This window comes from Pteropus medius, unplaced genomic scaffold (assembly GCF_902729225.1).
Source record: "Pteropus medius unplaced genomic scaffold, Ma_sr-lr_union100, whole genome shotgun sequence".
NCBI lineage: Eukaryota > Metazoa > Chordata > Mammalia > Chiroptera > Pteropodidae > Pteropus > Pteropus medius.
Window position 1 is genome coordinate 11,951,103 of NW_024342474.1, and position 21,019 is coordinate 11,972,121.

At 40.0% G+C, this 21,019-nt stretch overlaps 1 protein-coding gene across 1 annotated transcript in view; it reads left to right on the forward strand.

Annotated features, from left to right (window-relative positions):
- TPH2 (tryptophan hydroxylase 2) overlaps window positions 1-21,019 on the forward strand; it is a 91,327-nt gene that overhangs the window by 34,575 nt on the left and 35,733 nt on the right. The window contains exons 7-8 of the mRNA XM_039866031.1: window positions 2,165-2,300; window positions 19,537-19,663. Coding sequence (XP_039721965.1) covers window positions 2,165-2,300; window positions 19,537-19,663 — 263 coding nt within the window. The remainder of the gene's footprint in view (window positions 1-2,164; window positions 2,301-19,536; window positions 19,664-21,019) is intronic.

The following is a 21,019-nucleotide window of genomic DNA, read 5'->3' on the forward strand; positions in this document are numbered from 1 at the left end:
TGTGAATCAGGAGAGGGATAGGCATGGTCTGACAGCTGTTACACTGAAAACCACACCTAGCACGATGGGAGGGCCCATGGGTGAATATCATCCACGATATTTGTTACTGACGGAAAGAGATCGAGAACCACTGATTAGTATCACTTAATCTGCACCTATCTACATAATGCCTTATGTTGTTGTTTAACTAGATTATATTTTCTCTATTGGCCCTGCCTCTGACATGTCCCTCTTCATTTCCCATAGAGTTATCTGCATATTATATATTTGCCATGGGCTTGATTGCTCATATATGGGGATTGCTTTTTACTGCATTGTTTCTCAAACCCTAGTAATTAGAATATCTGTCTCCCAACTTAACATTTTTATGAGCGGTGGTATGGTATAACATGGATTCTGGATACAGAATACCTGGAATTGAGTCTCTACGCTGCCAGTTACTAGCTGTGTGACCTTAGATGAGTTACCTTTACCTTTCTGTGCCTCAATTTCTTCCCCATGGATGAAGATAACTTTATCTATCACACAAGGAGTTGGGAGGGGAAACTAATTGATTTACCCGAAAGCCCTAACATTATTGCTTGACACACATTAAGTATAGCAGTCTTAGTTATTATTACTAATATTGTTATTGTTGTTGTTTTTATTGTTGTTTTTACGACCCTCGGCAAACCAGGTACTGAAAGTGTGGTTTGCAGCATTCATTGGCATATAGCTAGCACAATGTCTGTGTATGTGTTTTTATTTCATTTAATTGAATCACTTAAAAAATATCTAATTTATTTAAAAAGGAAACGTATTAAACAACAGTATCCACAGAGTTTTTGATGTGACAGACATATATTTAAAAAATTTATATAAAAATGAAAGACATAATTATTAAAATGAAGAATATTCCTCTGTGTACCACCACTCAAGTCCCATATGTGGGATACACTGGCTTAATTGAGATAACATAAAAAAAGAAGATAATACACTTATCTTTTTAATATTCACTGGGGAACAATCCTACACGAAAGCTTTGGAATGAACATGATACTGTTAGAATTACAGGTCTAAGGAGTCCGAGAACAGGGTTATTTCTATGTAGACACCAGAAACTCCAGGAGGACTTATTTATAAGCTTAATTGGTTATTGTCTTTAAAAACCATTTATGACCATTCTGAGGCGCTCTCCTTTTGATCTGAGTTTTCAGAATGGCAGCCTTTACAATACCGATGTCCAAGAGAAGAGTAGCCCTCCTGCTGTAAATTTTATAGATTTTATTATATTCTACTTATTTTGTTTCCTCTTACCATAAACCAGTAAAGCATATAGAGCTTTCGTGTACCTCTTCAAATTGCAGTAATTGATGTGATTGTTTCCATAATATCACAGAAAACAACAATATAGAATGAAGGAGTTAAGTAGTACTGACAATAGAAAGCTGTAGTGTGAACTGATTCTACGATGCTAGTGAAAGGAGTGAGTCAGCTGTGTGTTAACTGACCACATACGTGAAAAACACACCCCTCCCTAGGTGTGTGTTTTAGAAAGACACCAGGCGATCTGTGGAAAGCATCACTTATAGATTATAATCTTCTCCTGTATATTTGAGCTTTCTTATCCTAATTTGGCTTCTGGATTTAAATCTTTAAATATTTCTTTCACCTTTCTTTCCATTTTTAATGAATGTCTTGTTCCTCTGGGAACCATCATTTAACAGTATATTTTAGTAATGAAAAGCCACAACTTGATAGCTGTTAACAGTACTGTTGACCATTGAATAACGCAGGGGCCCCTAGTGCAGGGGAAAATTTGCATATAACTTGACTGTACAGTTGGCCCTTCCCATCCCTAGATTCAACCAGTAATTTCTATCCATGGTTGGAAAAACGTGGTTAGGACTGTGAAAAATTTCTTCTTTGATTCATAGTTGGTTGAATCTGTGGGTATGAAACGTGGATAAGAAGGGCTGACTGTATTTATTGAAAAAATTCCACGTATAAGCGGACCTGGGCACTTCAAACCCATGTCAACTGTATATGTCATTCAATTGTCAAGAATTTTAGGACCTTGATTACTTTGTTTCTAGAACATCCTTATAAAAAACAGATAGCCCTGCTTGGGCCCTCAGGTTCTGTCGGGTTGATGTTTAGTTGACTCTTTCTGTTGCCTCTTCAGAAAGGTCCGGCTTTACAGTGAGGCCGGTGGCGGGATATCTGAGTCCACGAGATTTTCTGGCAGGACTGGCCTACAGAGTGTTCCACTGCACCCAGTATGTCCGGCATGGCTCGGACCCCCTCTACACCCCAGAACCGTGAGTACCCACCCTGGACATCTGGGTTGGACAGAGACTACCACACTGCAAAGTGGTCAATGCTCACTTGAAAGTAACTTAGGCCCTTTTTTTCTCCTAATTTCATCCTTCTACCCAGGGAGAGGCTTGGCACTCACGTAGGGAAGGAAAGGCTCACTGAGGGATCAGACCACTCAGCTGGGCACATGGGGGCCTCTAGCTCATCTCTCTAACTTTACCCCAACACCGAACATTTTGTTGTTGTTGTTGTTTTTTGTTAGTGTTTTTATTTTATTTTTATTTTATTTTATTTTTATTATTAAAAATTATTAGGGTGACATTGATCAACAAAATCCAATAAGTTTCAAGTGTACAATTCAACAGTATGTCATTGTGCCCATAGTTAGATATGCCCATAGTTAGATTTCTTTCTGTTGCCATATATTTGACCCCTTTTACCCTATCTACCTCCTCCCTCTGGTAAATCACTAGTCCACTGTCCATGTCCATGAGTCTCTGCTTGTTTGTCCTGTTCATTTGTTGCTTTTAGGTTTATATCCCACATATGAATGATATCATGTGGTTTTCAACTTTTTCTGTCTGGCTTATTTCACTTAGCATGATTATCATGAGGTCCATCCATGTTGTCACAAATGGCAGTATTTCATCTCTTCTTATGGCTGAGTAATATTCCATTGTATGTATGTACCACAGCTTCTTTAGCCAATCATCTATTGTAAGATACTCCAGTTGCTTCCATGTCCTGGCCACCATGAATAATGCTGCTATGAACATTGGCGTGCATATATTTATTTAGACAGATATTTTAAAGTTTTTTTTGGGTAAATACCCAGTAGAAGGATGGCTGGATCATTTGGTAGTTCAATTCTTAGTTTTTTGAGAAACCTCCATATTGATTTCCATAGTGGCTGTACCAATTTGCAGTCCTACCAGCAGTGTACGAGGGTTCCTTTTTCTCTACATCCTCTCCAATGCTTGTTATTACTCGACCTCTTGATAACAGCTATTCTACCAGGTGTGAGATGGTATCTCATTGTGGTTTTGATGTGCATTTCCCTAAGCTAGTGATGTTGAGCATCCTTTCATATTCAACCCTGAACCTTTTGTTTGGCTAGGCCATTCATGACACTGCTCCTTAAGCCATGTGTGATTTTTATAAAGCCATGATCCATGTAGACTGTTAGGACAATTTTTCATTGAAAGAAGCAATGTTCATACTGAAATTTTAATAATAATGATAATTCCTACCTGCCAGGCACTACTCTCATCAACTCATTTAATTACCACAGCAACCCTATGGCATAAGTACTGTTATTATCTCCATTTTTACTGATGAGGAGATGATGAGGAGATGCAGGCACAGAGGGGCAAAATAAACAGTGACACACAGCCAGAACACATGTGGCTCTCCCATGGAGAGGCTTCTCTCATTCAAGGAGGTTACACACGCAATGACAACTCTCATTACTAACCCCCTCTCCTTTAGTCTTTCTTTCACCCCAAACTCAGAACTCTGTGCTATGCTCTCCCCATTGTCTTAAGTTTCTTGGACACTCCTTCAGTCTTACCCACCACCTCTAGATTTATGTGGGGTTTGTGATTCTTCTTTGGCTCTGTCAGCTTTTCTCTAGAGAATTCTTCTTTGAAAACTTTTATCTCTCTTGGATAATGGGTGGGCTAAGAATGCAGACAAAAGCACAGTGGTGTTTTACTACTCTGTCATGGGTGGGCAGTAGAGGGTAAGCTGTGAACACCCACGTCTTAATGATTTGGCCTCATGACACGCAGCATTGTACAATCTCTCAGTGTGAAATGCCTGGGTCCCTTTCCTGAACTTACTGAATTTTCTGCTGCCTTCAAGGTGGACCCAAGTTCCCTCTTCTCTGGGAAACGCTTTTGCCGTCCTTAGCGTAATCTCTCCCTCCTCAGAAAATCTGTCATTTACATGTATTATCCATCTGTTACATGTATTTAACCATGCTAGCTTCTAACATTTTAATTTTCCCTGAAATTGTAAACTGCTTGAGAACAGTGCTCTGAATTATATTTCTTTGTATGCTTTTAAAGCGAACAAACATTTATTGGGAGACTACTTAATGTGCTTGGATTATCTGAGAACAAGACAAGGTCCCTGGCCTCTGGGAAGAAGTGGTGGAGATGGGGGGCCGGGGGATGCAGGGAGACGGAGACAATGGTCAGCATATTACCATAGATGGTAATATGGTATCAAGTACAAGTGCTGTGATGTGCTAAAAGTGCTGTGAAGATAAGCAAAGCAGATGAGAAGATAAAGAGTGATGGGCACTGCTTTTCTGGATTGAATCATTAGGACAACCTCTTGGAAGGTGACATTTTAGCAGAGCCAGAATGTGACTATATCTGGTGGGGAACATTCCAGATAGAAAGAGAGGAGCAAAAACAAAAACCCCGAGGCTGGAGGCAGTCACTGGGTCTCTGTCCCCTTGGGCTCCATTCACATGAGTGCCTATAGCCTTAATCTTACTCTAATGTGTTACCCACTTATAATACTGTGATTTATAATAAGAAATACATATTTGCTCTTCATTCCCATTTCTAGAACACAGCTTCTAAAACCTTTGAAATTTCCCTGGTGACAGGGATAAAGTTGTCTTTTGTTATATTAATGAGGTGACTTTTGGAAAGCCCCCAGGGGTTGTGGAGACTTCTGGCTTATAGTCAGTCAGAAGCATAGGTAACAAAATGGACTTATGACTGGAGTCTGAAACCCAAGGCAGGGATCTTTGGAACCTCCAATCTATTATTGCTGGTTGGTCTGAAGCACAGGTGACAACCTGGGATCTGAAGTGGGCAGGGAGGGCAGTCTTATATGACCGAGCCCTTAACCTGTGGAATCAGATGCTATCTCTGGGTAGATAGTGTCAGAATTGAGTTAAATTGTAGGACTCCCAGCGGGTGTTGAGAATTGCTTTTTGTGTGTGGGGGAACTACCACCCCGCCCCTCGCCTCCCCTGTTCTTCCCCGCCGCCCCACCCGCACACCTGGAATTGGGTATAGGAATCCCAAAAGATCAGTTCTTCTGGCCACTGGGGTTATCACTTTGCTTATGATGCTGTTTTACTTGAATAATGTTGTGATTGATGGGCTGCCGTGGTCTTCACTGGGGAGCAGGGAGTTCTTGGAGGTTCAAGTAGTTGAGTGGCTGATGGCCCGCGAATGGGCAGAGACTGGAGCTGAGCCTCGTAGCCCCCCTTCTCCTCCTAGGTGAGCTTGAGGCTCACTGACCAGGTGGGTCCCTGCAGAGTCACTATACTATTTTTTAGCTCCTTTCAGCTTCCCTGAAAGTGTTTTCAGGGTAAACAAAGGTTACTTATGACTCAAGACATTTGGAAAAGAAATGCTTCTTAGAGTGGAGTGAGGGCTCAAAGGAGCTTGTCAGAGTTAGAAAGGCAATCTCTAAATCTAGCCCAGAGGGTTTACAAATGGCCCTGTTTACAAATAGCAAGCACTTTGTTAGTTCTCTTTGAATAACTGGCCCTCCCGAGACCTGTGATAGCGTGCCAATAGGTATGCAGAGAGAGGGTAAAGAAATGAGATTTTAGCCACAGTGGTCTATAAAATTTTGGGATAATGTGTTACATTTTTACCAAAGTACTTTCAGCCAATTCATTCGGCAAACATTTATGTGCAATGCTAGCAGGGAGGTGCAGTGGATTCAAAGATGAATAAGATATAGCAGCTGTTTTTTTAAAGTAGTTCATATTCTGGCAGGGGAGATAGAAACATAAATAATTATGAAAGAGTGTGTTAGGGTGATAAACGGGCTGTGCACAAAGTCTTAGAAGAGCACAGAGGAGGGAGCAGTCCCAAAAGGCTTTTCAGAGAGGGTATAAACTGGGGAATCTAGAAGGGGGGATGGGAATTTCTTTTCTGGACAAGGCAGGTGGGCATGGAGGGAAGGGGAGGCTTTCAAGTCAAGAAACAGCAAGTACAAAGTCGTGGAGACACACAAGAGCAAGGCTTGTTACAGCAGAGTGGGCAGAGCACAGGAGCACAGGTTACGTATCAGGGATGAAATGTTCACTTCTCCGTGTAAATTGTCATTTGTCAACTAGGACCCTTGGGCTTAATTCTGTAGGCAATAGGGAGCTATCTATCCAATGTGCTTAGGCGTGGTCAGATAATCTTGTTTGAGAAAGATGATGGGGGTGAGGGCTGGGGAAGTGTGGAGAATGAACTAGCTGGAAAACCAGACAGAGGAGTCATCTTCCAGTGAAGGAATGTTGTTTGTAAGGTGTTGAACCAGAAAAGTTCAGTGGGACAGGACAAGAGGGCACCTGTGTGAGAAACGCTATTAAGATGGAATTAACAATATTTGGTGACTATAATGGGGCTGAGGAGAGGAGAGGGTCCCTAAGGTAATGCTGAGGTTTTTAGATTGGGAAGCTGAATGGGTAGTTATTTCTAATAATGATTGAGAATGTTGGTGGAGGATCTGGCTTGGAGGGAAGAGGGAAGGAAAGGGGAGAGAGGAGAATCTGGGTTTGGGGTATGTTGTCTTTGAGATGCCCACGGATGGGACCTCCAGGAGAAGCCGCTGGTAGTTGGAAATGAGGGCTGACATTCAGAAGTAAATTTAAAGCTCCCACGACAAATCTGTTTTCTCCTTCCTTGGCTCCCATGATGACACTGGCAAGAGAAGGCTAAGTCAGAAGATAGAAACTTGGGATTCGCCACTTTGCGGCTGTTTTTACAGGCTCTTTTTATTGGTGGGTTTTATGCTATTCTTTGAAAAATTATTAGTATTGTTTTATGAATAGGTAATACATGCACGTGGTTCAGAATTCCAAGCTATGAAAGGGTATACTGTGAGCGCTGACTTCCTTTCCTCCTCTGCTCCTTTGACACCCACTCCATCTTCCCCAGAGGTAACCACTGCTACCAGTTTCCATTGCATCCTTCCAGAAACATGCGATGCAGACAAGATTCTTTGTAAAAATCCCCTTAATCCTTATGTGTTGCAAACTCCTAAGTCTCTTTCCAGCCACATAGTTTGAATCTAAGGGACACTCTACTGGGAGTGCTGTTTCCTGCCCAAGAACTTTCACAGGCATTGTTTTTGTAATAAAACCCCATTTCTTCAGTTAAAAACCAACAAGAGGGCAGATTCTCCAATTTGTGAAGTTCAACTTGGCTACTGTGTTTGCTGCTTGTACTCTGCTCTCAAATAACTGCCTTCAATTGCTGAACTATTGCAGTGGAGGCGGCACTAATGAGACAAAGTTGGTCCCTGAAGATGCAGGTAGAAATGAGAGTAAAAGCAGCAAAAAGGCATGACATGAAAAAAGAATTTTATTTTATTCTTTGGTCTGGGTAGAATGTATTTTAATATCATAGCTTTCAGCACACATGGGGTTTTAAGCATGTATGGCTTGCTTTTGCATGTTATATTTTAAAGATTCTGCGTTCTCTAACCATGGCCTGATAATGGGACTTGCATTTAAAAAACGATAGCGAATTGGATTGGCTCCCTGGGGGAAGTTTTTTGGCCTGGAGGACGATAGAGAAAGTCCTGGAGAATCAGAGTCTTGGTTTTCTTGGTAGGAGGCATTCCTTTTCCATGGGCTCCTACCTGGATTGAAAAGTGCCGATGCTGCTAGGAGTGGAGTGTGATTCTCTTTCTTTCTCTCTACGAACTGTGCCTGAGACGGTGATTTTGCACTTTGTTGTTGCATAGCTCTACATGCTTTGATCAGTTGTGATAGCGAGTGACTTTGTCACTAATTGAGTATTGAAGTTGATAAATGATTTCCATTAAAAATCAATTGGTCAAATTCAAGGTTATTCCAATAATAACATCCTTCTCACTCAGTGGAATGAAAGGGAAAGATGCAGAGTTCCAGGTTGCATGGGTCTGTGAGCATCACCCAGCATGTGGATAGTGGAAGAACAAAAAATCGAGAAGCCCCATAATCTCCAGGTTTCCTCTTTGCCTCTCTGGGAAGTCTATTGTGGGCTGTGTCCATATTGCATCTTCTGGCCACCTCATCTTTTAGGACAAGGTTTCTCAACCTGGAGCTATCGATATTTTGGGCCAGGTAATTCTTTGTTATGCGGAGCTGTCCTGTGCATTGTAGAATATTTGGTAGCATCCCTGGCCTCTACTCACTAGATGTCAAGAGCATCCTTCCCCTCCTGCAGGATGTGAAAACCAAAGATGACTCCAGATATTGCCAAATGTCCTTCGACTGGGGCAACATTGCTCTCAGAGAGAAACAATGTTCTAGAAGACAAAATTTGACAGGTCATGTTAACTTGCTGCTCTATCTGCTAATTATTATACTCCTTACTCTTAGAAGCAATCTATAGTCTTTGTTTCCTTTTTAAAACACAAATCTGAGTATAATATTCCCTTGTTTAACTTCTGTTGATTCCCTGTTACGTATAGAAAAGAAAGTTTGATCTCATCTAGGCATATCTTCTGCTTTTCTTTCTGCCCCCTGTAAAACCTTATGCTCCAGCCACACTGGACTTCTCACCATCCCCATGAGCCTGCTGGTTCGTGCCTCCATTTCTTTGCACAGATGGTTCATCCTGCCTGGAACGACGCTCGTAAAATCCTTTAATTCTCTAAGATTAAAGCTCAGTCACAACCTTCTCTGTGAAGACTTTTCTAGGGCAGATTTAGATGTTCCTGTAGCACTTTGCCTTATTTCTATTTTAGCACTTACGATACTGCAAGGTAATTATTTGTTCATGTGTCAGACTCCTTTATAAGACTGTAATTAACTCAAGGCTAGTTAACAAAGGCAATAACAGGAAAAAGAAGATCCAAACTGAGGTCGGAGTGGATTCCCACACCTGGCATATAAAGTGAAAATTGAGTCCAAAGTGAGCGGAAGGCATGAACAGTGGTGCCACGACTGTCATGTGGGTGGATGTGTCGCCTGTGTCTGAAGTGGGTGGGCGCTCCTCCCCCAGGGAGGAGAATGGATCAGAAAGGATGGAAGGGATGATGATATTTTCAGGTATTAGGGTCTCTAACATATTAACTGGCCCTGGGATAAGACCTTCTGAATTTGTCTGTAAAAGCTTCTGGCTGGAAGGTGGTGGCAGTCCACTTTAGGAAAGTCTTGTAACTACTGGGAAGAGAAATGAGAGTGGGAGGGAGGAATTTTTCCCTCACTCCCTGGCTGGTCTGGTTTCTGGCATCAGGCTTCTGGTTTTCAGAGGTTGCTTTCGATTTCAGATATTGCATTTATCTTATTCCTCCTGGCTCTGCTTTAGTTCATTGGGCTTTTCTTTTCTGGGCACTTTGTCATATGGGATCTGTGGTCTCTGGTCTTTGTAGTTCCTACAAACTTGTGTACTGTGCAAGGTGGATGTTGATGAATAGTTGGTAACTGAATGTGCGTGTGCACGTGTACTTGGGTATTTTATTTATAATTATATCTGTAGTCCTGCTGGCCAGTGATGTCTTAGAAATGCAGAGCTCTTTAATAAGGAACACAGTTTAATGAAGCCATATCCCCTTGGGGCCAAATTTCACATTTTCCTTCAGAAGCTGTATGCACGGACTGAAGTCTCAGAAATGACGGAGGCAGGGCAATACGACTCTATTTTCCAAGGCATTCCTCTTATTTATATAGGAAAATCCAGTCTTGTTCTCTTCAGCGAAGGCCAAATCCACCCTGATCTAGATTTCTGGTTGGAGGCTATGGGTGGCCCGATACCTCATGATTCTGTACCAGATGCCCTTTGGAACATAAAATATTGCCTAAGGCAGTGTTGAAATACATATCCATAGCACAAGCCCCCAACTCCTTTCCTCAGGGAGAAGCAACTGGGAATTTAAAATATAAACCTGTATTCTTTGACATCAATTCTTTGAGGTTGAGCCAGTACAATATCTTTCTAGGAGAGCTATTGCCAAAGTAAGAATGCAATTTTGCATCAGAAATCTCCTTTAAAAACGCTTTAATGAAAACATTTAAAAATGTTCATTTCATTTTATTTCTCAGATGTTGTGCTTAACATACTAGTAGCAAAACTATACTTGGCACAACACAATTTAAGCTTATTCCATCGAGGAGTTGTTCTATATTCAGGGTTGCATTGGGATGACTGATTATTCAGCCCACAGTGATGTGGGTGTATCTTCTTCTGAGCATTTCTGGCGTGGTGTCACTTTTCAAATCAAAGAGCAAACTTTCACCATTAGGAAATAATTCATGACACCAGTGACTAATATTGGAACGTTTATTGCCATAACACACCTAAATGCCTTTGCATTAAGGAAAATCTTTCTTGCTGCAGTTGAGTATTTTAGGGGCGATTAATGTTATTTTTAAATATAACTGTTTTAAAGTTTAAAAAAGGTTTTACAGTCAGGTGAATTTTCTTATTATTGCCACGGTGTTTCAATTTTACAAGAAAAATGAAAGTGAATTATTACTGACTATATTTACATCTCTTTTCTATGTAAAGTAACTGCTTTATGCTGAGCTCTTGCTTATTAGAACAGAACCCTCTCTAAAACTGGCAGAAGATGTCATTTATTTCCTTTTCTTGTGGCTCAGACAGTCCTCACTTGTTAAGTGATAGTATCAGCAAGTAAAGACGCAGGCTTTCACATTTCTAAGAAAGGTTGGCTGCCCCTCTCTTGATCGAACAGATGCCTCTGACTAGGTCTGTAATGAGAAGAAAAATAGGATCTTTTCTTTCCTAGTTTTCCCGCCTTGCTGCCATCTGAGAGATTGTGGGTCTGACTTAAGCACTGCCCGTGGGGCGTGTTTTTAGTTTTGGCCTGGCTGAAGTCAAGTCCGAGCAAGGTCTTACTGCTGAGCCAGGAAGACGAGCCAGAGCTTCACAGACTTTAACCTTCACTCTTACAATCTCTGTTCAACTTAAACTTGCTCTTTCCCACAGGACACCCGAGCCCAGTGCCAACCTTCCTCCCAGCCAACTGGCTTCCTCCACAGTGCTATTTTCATTTTTGCTGTTCAGGATTGCAAAGCAGCATTTCTACTAGTGATTCTCAGAAAATGGGCATGTTCTCTCAAAGCCCATCCCATCTGGCCTCACTTTAGTGTGTTTTAACCCAGAGCTCACTAACCTCCTGCCCCTCCCCCCACTCCAAACATAGCAGTCATCTTCTCCCCCAGGAGAAATTTGGTTGGGGCTACAGCCAGGGCCAGTTAAGATGTTAGAGATACCTGAGAATATTGTCGTCTCTTCCATCCTTCAACATAGATAATTTCAATAACAACAAAAACAGTGCCAGCAATGTTTTTCTTTTTCTTCTAATCTTTCTTTTTTTTTTTTTTACTATTAATAGCAAACATGTATATATCAACTATTATGTGCCAGGCACTATTTCCAGTTTGTATGTGGATGAACTCATTTAATACAACAACCATTTGAGTTGTTACTATTATTATTCTGAGTTTATGGAAGTTATGGAAAAGGAAACCAAGGCACAGAAAGGTTAAGTAACTTGCTTAAGGTCACACAGCTGGTAAGTGAGAGAGTCAGAATTTGAACTCAGGGAGTAGTGCCAGCATCTGTGAGATTAACTACTATTTTATGTTAAACAACAGTACTAAATAGAAAAACTCAGAACACATGTGCTAAAACTGAATAGCTTCTTTTTTGGTTTTCTAATTAGTAATTTTGTATAAGATAGTAAAGTGACACTTTCTTACTTTAATTTGGTGGCCCTGCCTTGACAGAACCCTAAGTACTATATGTGCCTATTGGATGCTCCACTGCTGCGTTGTTCCGTTCAGTCTCTGGTACAACTATGAGGCTTGTTAGAAGCTCGCCCTCTCCTTTGATCTTTGCAGGGCCCCCATTAGCCTGCCCCATTTATCAAGAGGAAGCATCTCCTATTTCACTGGAAAAAGAAGGGAAAAGTGCATGACTATAGTAGTAATGCAAGAGAAGGCTGCCATGTCCACGTCCTCAGGCCAAAGGACCTATGGACTCCATGCCCCGAAATCCAGGCCCCACCATCAGTTCTCAGTGTGACTGGTGGCAAACCACTTAACCTCCCTATGTGAGGGATAATGAAATAATGCTTTGATCTTTAAAGAGAAAAAAGCTTTATATAAATACCAAGAAGGTCCACTCTTACTTGGCACTGCTTAAATTTATGTGGAGGCTGATGCATCTCGTAAAATTGCAGTGTGTCCTTAGTTACAAGGCCACGTTCCTAGGCCTGGACTCCCAAGTTTTCAATCATAATATTGTATCTAGTTTTGTGACGTACCTAAAAGCAAAAATAACTCCAAAGACTTTTTCAGAGATTTTTGTCTCAAGAGCTCCAAGCACTTTAACAATAGACATTCAATAAAAACAAAACAACCCTATACATTTTTTAAACCTGTGCATTTTGAAACCAAATTTGTGCCTAAGTGTCTGCTGAATACCTATTTTTGTTCTTTTAGTCTGTTATTCATGGTGGCTTGGGATAAAGCTTTCAGCTGCATATATATATGTAATTTTTGTAAATTAATTTTTATAAAAATATATAATTTAATTAAATATATGTTTAACTTTAAAAATTTTTATTTTTTAGCAGATTCAAAGCAGAATTCATGTTTTCCACTGTTCCACCCCCAAACATTTGCCTTCCTTGCATGGCGCCTGTAATCCAAAATTAGCACTCATCGGCACCCATAACTGCATCATAATTCATATTCCCTCAGTGCCATGTAGTCAGGGAGAAGCTCATTTATGTACCTTCGGATGTGGAAGACTGAGATAACCTAGGAGAAATCTTTTTCAGGAATATTTGCATTTTTAAATTGCAAGTTCAGAAGAAAAATTCACAATGATTGAATATTTTTAGGCAGGAAAGAGGTAACCACTGTTCATACCCTTCCCTGCTATGTAGAGAATTACATCTATTGACAGGCATAGAGCCACCGCAAGAGAGAAGGGAAAATAGATCTGACATTACCCACACATGTTCTGTTCATCTGGCATCATTCCATTCATCTCTGTGAAGTAGGCCAGGTCATCATTATTTTACAGATGGCAGTTCCAAGGCTCAAAGAAGTCAGGTAGTTTCCCTACAGTCACACAACTAGAAAATAGCAAAACCAAGATCTAGTCCAAGGCCCTTATACTGCATTGGAAATTAGAAAAACTATACTTGGGATTCACTTGGGTTACCTCTATCTGGAGCAGTAGAGTCCCATCATCACTGCTCTATTCAGTGGAGTTAAAACAAGCAGTCATTGAGCATCTATTAAGTGCCAGGCTTTTCTAAGCACTGGGAGCCCAAAGATAAACATGGCATGACTTCTGTCCCAAAGAAGCTTACTGCTTCTTATTTAAGTGATAAAATATCTTCCAAAAAGGCAAAACTTACTGAAATACAATAGACTTAGGTGTAATTATAATTTAAGATAATATGACTAATAATACATGTTGGAAGCTTATGTTTAATGCATTATCTTACTCCATTGTTTAAAATACTACATGAGATAGGCACCCTTATAATCTCCATTTTATAGCTGAGAAAACAATACATCTATACTGTCCAATGTGGTAGAGATATGGCTATTTAAATTTATTAATTAAAATTAATAAAACTATAGTTTCTCAGTAGCTCTAGCCACATTTTAAGTGTTAAACAGCCACCTTTGCCAAGTGGCTGCCATATTGGACGATGCAGATATAGACTATTCCCATCATCATGGAACATCCCATTGCATAGTGCTGCTCTAAGTAATTTGCCTATGGAGGAATGTAGGAATGGACTTAGGTCTGACTGCAGAGTATATGCTTTTAACCATTCTGTTATATTGCCTTTTTAATATTTAGTGAAATTTGGTGTTGGGGGCAGGGAAAGATTAAAATCTCTTATTTCTTTAAGAAGTAAGAAATATCTGAGATGGTGGGAAGCTAGAGACATTGACAGTTTTCCCTTGCAAGGTTTTTTTTTTTTTTTTTTGGTGGTACTTATAAGAACTGGAAACTTTCTTTCACTGGGTAGGGAAGTTAGGACTTGCTGTGTGACTGTGCTTTTATGGAACCGTAATGTGACTTTGCTAAGAGTTGTATTAGGATTATGCCTTATTTGCTTTTAAGCCTCAGTTCCTAACATAGTACCTGGTCCATAATAGGCACATAGTAAATGCTTCTTGAACTGAATTTCAAAATATATAGCTATAGTATCTTCTGCCTGTCTCAAAAGAATTGTAGTGCTGAAGAATAACATCGGTGGCCTTCCTTATGATTCCTAGGGGGAAATAAGTAAAGCAGATGTTTTCCAGGGCAATATCTTGGTGCTTGGTGTCATAGAAAGAGGGCTACATATGTGTTTTTCTACACTGTGATAAGGACATAAGAGGGATGATCATAAGAGCTGCTAAAATCTGGGCCAGATTATACAGTGTGGAATTTAAAATCTAAATGAAAGAAATTCTCTATATGGCTCCAAAGCAAGCATTGAAAAAAAAAATCGCCTCTATACAAATTAATTCCTCTTGTATCTCCTTAGTGAAGTGAAAACAAACCAAGTCACCCCCTTTTCAATGCATTCCAGTGTGTTGTCCCAGATGACATGCACTTACTCACCAAATGTGGTGTGAAAGCTGAAACACCACCCTGCCCCCGCCATTTTGGCTCCAGCTCATCCTCCTGCTTCTTTTCATCAATGCAAATGCTCCACCCCTCCCACTCATCTTCTTTTCCTTCTCTTCATGATTTAGCTGAAGTCTTGGCATCTGTGTCATTTAGAACAACAAGACCTATAGAGATATGGTTTAAAAGACAGATGCACTGATTTGGGATGGGAAGCAAATGCTGGATGCTCACTCACTGCTTCTTAAAGGCTTTAATTTACAGCAGAAATAAAAAGTTGTTCAACACATAGTGTGGGGAATCAGCTTTGAGAACTGATAAGAGGAAAAAAATGCCAGACTCGTTTTGAATTTGAATTTAACAACCAAGGACTCTTATTTCTCCACATAGCAAAATGATGGCAACTGTCTTAGAATGATTTAAGAATTCCCTGAAGGCATTTTGCCCAGACCCCTTTGCAGGCGCATTTTGGCAGGCTTTAGAGTCCTTCTAACAGGGCTTATCAGAGGAGATTCCAATTTAGAGCAGCCAAAGTTTAGTGTCTGATATCAGCTCTAGTTTTTCGTTTTTTCTTTCTTTTTTTCAAAAGGAGACATGATGTTTTACAGTGTTAACAGTTCTGAAAGGTCCTACATTTCCAGGGAACAGAGCGCTATTGTGCAAAGGGCTCTGAAAAGCATTATTCAGGCGAAAATGCATCAAAGGGATGTGAGTTAAAAAGAGGAAAGTTTGCTGATGTAGAGATTGGAGGCAGCATGTGCTGACAGGTGCAATTATAGTTAAATAATTGACTCTTTTAAGAGAGGTCTGGTGAGATAAGGTGTAGCCGTGGACTCACATCAGAAACCTGCTCGTAATTAGATACTCAGGGGTCCAGCTGTGGATGACATAACCAACGTAGGGAACTACTTTACCTGCAGGACTTAATAGCTATTGCACTTTGTAAATAGAGTGGAAACGCATGATTTTAGCTCAACAGAACTTAATTGATCCAAAGGTTGGAGAGAAGGCTCAGCCTTCTCCCTCAGGCTCCCAATAGTCTGGAACCTCTTTCAGCCTTGAAGAGTTTTAGTCAACCCAGCTTCTAAGTCCTTCAATCTCAAAGAAACTGAAGCAATGTCAACTTTTCGAAGTTAATTAATTGCTTTCATTTGTAACGTTAAAGATCTTTCTACTTCAGTTTCTTTTGTATATACCTTGAGTGTTAGCTGGAGACACTGGGATAGAGAAGAATCTGGTGTTTATTTCTGAGACTGTTCTGCTAAAGCCATAAAGGGTAATAACTTTCTTTCTGGTCCTGAAATATAGGTGCCTAAAGCCTTGGCTCGAGGAGAAGTGGGGTTCCCGTACATCTCCACTTGCTCGGGAATATGAGCAGCAGTTCTTCCTCAGGGTCTCTGCATGGAGATGGAGCTGAGACGAGGGCGCAAACTAGTGAAATACAGAGAGATATTTCTATGTATAATGGGGCAAAGGGCACCCCTAACGTGTTGTTAATGCTTCTGCTAGACATCTTGCTTTGGGTTTTCATTCTTCATGAGACAATGCGACTTATGTTGCTGTACCGTATAATTGTTTTCCTTTCACATTTATAATTTCTTTTTTCCTCTTCTTTGTATAGTAGGATTATGTTCTCATTGCAATGCTATTAAAGGTTCTTAAGCTGGCTGTGACTTATAGGTTTCTGATAATGACCCATCAATTTAAAATCCAGGAGACAGCTTTTCTACCACAGAGCAGTGACTCCTTAATATCTTTTGATCTCTTGTATTTCCCTTTCTCTTTCCTTTGAAATTGCTGGTTTTTCACTTCCCCTTCTACCTTCTGGACTCCATCAGGACCTAGGTAGATAAAGACAGTCTTCTGCAGGAGCCTTCCACAAGTATTGAACATTCTCAAAAGTAAATCTAGTTTTGCACCAAAACCCCACCACTGTGGGAGCCATGGCCTTTCTGATTCTCATGTTAAGAAGCACTTAGCCAGAGCCTGACCCACAGTAAGCATTTAGTATGGGTTGGCCATAATTATTTTAGTTTCCGCTCACCTTGTTTATTCATATCATGAGCTAATACCATCTTCAGTATTTCCCTAGAGTTTGACATCTTGTCTAATTTTGAAATTATTGTTGTCATATTTTCTGCCTGGATCAGTAGGGGTCCTTTAGTATTTACATCATAGGCTATAATGGGGGTATTCAGATCTATCCATAGGGAGCCATTTGATCCTAATTCCAACATTGGCGCAGACTGCATGAGCTTTTAAAAAGTTGATCACACGAGTGAGTCTATAGGGCCCAGTCCTAGCATGGAAGTTATTAGACTTTTAAGTGAATCAGATGCACATGGAAGAATAATTAGCTACCTAGTTAACTTTATGTTACCTCCTTTCATGATTCTCCAGTATTAATAATGTAATTCTAGCGGAATTAAACTTGGGCAGCTCAAAATTACATAACCACACGCAGCTTTAGTTTTAAGTACTAGTTACTTGAAGCCTGCTAACAGAGCTCCTAGCATCATAAATTATAACATTGGGTCTCCACCCTGGCTGTGTCTTATTATCACCTGCAGAGATTTTTTAAAAATACAGTTGCTCAGGTATATCCCAGAGAGTCTGCCTGAATTGGTGTTAGGTAGGGCCCAGTCATTGGTACTTTTAAAAAGGCTCCTCAAGTAATTTGGAGGATTAAGGACCACTGATTGGCCAGAAAAGCGACTTACTGACACACTGACTACATTTTTACTTGTGCTAACCAACTTGGTTGAATTCTCCTCACAAGATAAGCAGTGGTGCACCCCCCACCCCCACCTTCTCATTTACTCCACAAATACAAGTTAAAACAAGAGAGCAGAAAGAGCATAGCTTTGAGGCAGAGGAATCTGATTTCAAATCTTATCTCTCTTATTAACAGAGTGACTTTGGAAAAGACGCTTAAATTTACTGAATTTTAGCTTCCCCATTTGTCAGATGGAAAAAAACATGATTTCTTTGTAAGTGAAGATTAAATTACTAATGTGATATGAAATCATTTAGTACAGTGCCCAGCATACAGTAAAAGCTCAATATGTTAGCTTTCTTATTTTTTTCCTTTTGTCCTTAATTTCTTTCTAGGTAAAATGAGAGGCTTTGATAACATTTAAATTCCCCTTTCCTCTAAAATTCAATGAGTCTGATTAACAGCCTTAAGCATTATGATTGGAGAAAAACAATATATATTATTTTCCACAAGTTCAGGTTATGTACAAGCAAGCTATTGGCACTCAGTTGACAAAGAATGAATTTGGAATTTCTTTTAGTATCATGTTCACATATCTCATTTGGCTGCCCTTTCAACCTGACATGTCTATAAAGTGGCTGGCCAAGGTTGGGGATGTGGTTTAAGTTGTGGGAACAAGATTTTTTGATTGAGTAATGCCATCTGTTTCATGTGGGCATCGATCTTGTTCCTGTGAGCACAATTTACTTGCTTCGACCACATGACCATCCAACCTACTTTTTACTTGTAATAATGGTGGTAGCACCTGGCATTTATATTATAGCACCTGTTTAAAGTGATACACTTCAAAGAAGCCCAAGTGAATTCAGAAAATACCTTTTAATGACTACCTGACTAATTTGTTTTTGTCAAGAAAATTAAATATTGCTGCCTCTGGATCCAGTCCCAGAGAGTCACAGGGACTTCATTCCAACATAGCCTGGCATCAGGGAACAGTTTGTAATTCATGGCAATGACTCAGTAAGTCATCTGCTTTGCTTCTTTGTGACACATACTGGCCTTCGCCTGGTCATCTGGCTCCAAACGGAAGCTCAGCCAAATGAGAGAGATTCTGAGCTTCTATTATTACCTAGTTCAGGCTAAGCAAAGCAGAGGACTGGGAGGGTCATCCAATGTGCAGGCTCAAGTAAGTTGCTTGTGTTATAGGCAGATAAATTATCTGTGGGAGAAGCCACTTTGATGATGATAATATGATGCTCTGCTGTTTCCTAGTGCCTGGCAAAGTGTCACATGAGATGCAGTGCGACTGAAGGGTTAAGAACAAGAGATCAAAATCATAACAAACTGGATTCAAATTTCGGCCTTATTAGTATGTATAACAAGAGTCAGCAAACGTTTTCTGCAAAGGGCCAGCTAGTAAATATTTTAGTCTTTGCAGGCCATATGGTCTCAGTCACAACCGCTCAAGTCTGCCATTTTAGTCAAGAGGGGCCACAGATTATATATAAATGAATGGCCATGGCTGTGTCCCAATAAAACTTTATTTACAGAAACAGGCAGTAGGCCAGATTTGGTCTGTGGCTGTAGTTTGCCCACCTCTGATCTTGCACTAATAAATTCCTTTAAATTTCTCTTGAGGATTAAAAGAGATAATAGATATAATAAAACGCTTATCACATTCTTGGCATACAGTACGCACTTGAAAATAGTAGTCACTATTATTTTGTTAAAAATGTTATATATAATATAATTTAAGATGCCATTGATTATAAAGTACATCTTGATTTCAGAGATATTAAAATGCGATAAAAGTCTCAGAACTGATGAAATTTGGAAATGGTAATTAATTAGAGTAACAAGGTTACATTTAGGATTTTAAGTATTTTTCTGCCAGTGGTAGTTTAAAACTTCTCATATGACATTTCTTTGTGACGGTTTTCTTGTCAGAGATACATGTCATGAACTCCTGGGACATGTTCCACTACTTGCGGATCCAAAGTTTGCTCAGTTTTCACAGGAAATAGGCCTGGCATCTCTGGGAGCATCAGATGAAGATGTTCAGAAACTGGCCACAGTGAGTCCATTTTCAACTTAAAAAAACTGTTCTGTTTATGTCTATTGGTAATGTACAGAAAGCTTTAGAGTTATCAACTATGAATTTTAAGGCAAACATTCTGGAGAGGACATGGTGACTTTACCTTTTCCTGTGTTGTGTTCTTTTGAAGCACAGTGCATTCTTGAATTTTTAATCACCAAAATACTTGTATTTTATCCTTCTCATTCAGGGGTTGGCTAGATAGAAAATATTTTAGTCTTGCTGGTCATAAGGTCTCTGTCACAACTACTCAGCTCAGCCACCGTGGTGCAGAAGCAGCCACGGCAATATATAAATTAATGAGTATAGCTGCGTTCTAATAAAACTTTATTTACAAAAGCTGGTGGTGGGCCAGATTTTGCCTGTGTGCTGTAGTTTGCTGACTCTCATTTTATTTCAGTGTTTGTTTCCTATAACTATTAGTAATAGTAAAACGTTTATTGTAAAATAGGGGTTGTATTTGAGACCATCTCAAGTTGCTATGGTTGTGGTCAGACACAATTTGAGTCAGCAATAAACAGCTCAGGCTAAACAATTATGATAAATACAAAACCAGAAAAAGATTTAGTAGATGCTATAATCTCAGGAAGGTTCTTCTCAAAATAAGCAATATGGGAGGAAATGTGTAATGTTGGTGGTTACTTTTAAGATGCCAAAGAGCTAGATCTAGTAAGCTCATGGGCCTTACCTTAGCCCCATTTAAAGAGCCCAGGGTAAGATAGAGCAGGCTTAGCAAACTCATTTAGCTACAGGGACGAGTCTGTTCGCCTAAATGAGCAAAGCTACCAGAAGAAGTAATGGTACCTTAATTCGTGTGTATTTGTCACAGGTACACACTGATGGTATAGTAGACATGCAGGAATATTTTTTACTCCCATCAAGAAATAAGTTTCCTCATAGATTTCTTAAGACATATGGGCCCTTTCAGTGTATCTTTTGTTTCCTACTTCTGATGGAGATGTGGGAACTGGAAAATATTTCTTTACTAAAAGAGAAACAGCAGGTAAAGCCAAGCTGTTGGTGTCAGTGTGGAGATGAATAGGGTTTAGTGGAGACTCCGGTGAACTTTCAGGAGAGCTGCCTCTTCTACAGCACAGGGCTGGTCCTCACTTCCTGCTCATGTCTGCCAGATGGAAATGCAGAGCTTTGTGTTGCCAGATCTCCAAATTTTTGAGAGAGGCCGGCAGTCTAGATTTCTAAACAAAATTGAATGATTAAAAAATTTTGGCTCATAAAATAATCTACCACTATGAGCTGAAGAAAATATATTTGTAGATTGAATCAGGAAATTGACTTTCCAATTTGTAACCTTTGTCTAGGGAATATATCTTATTT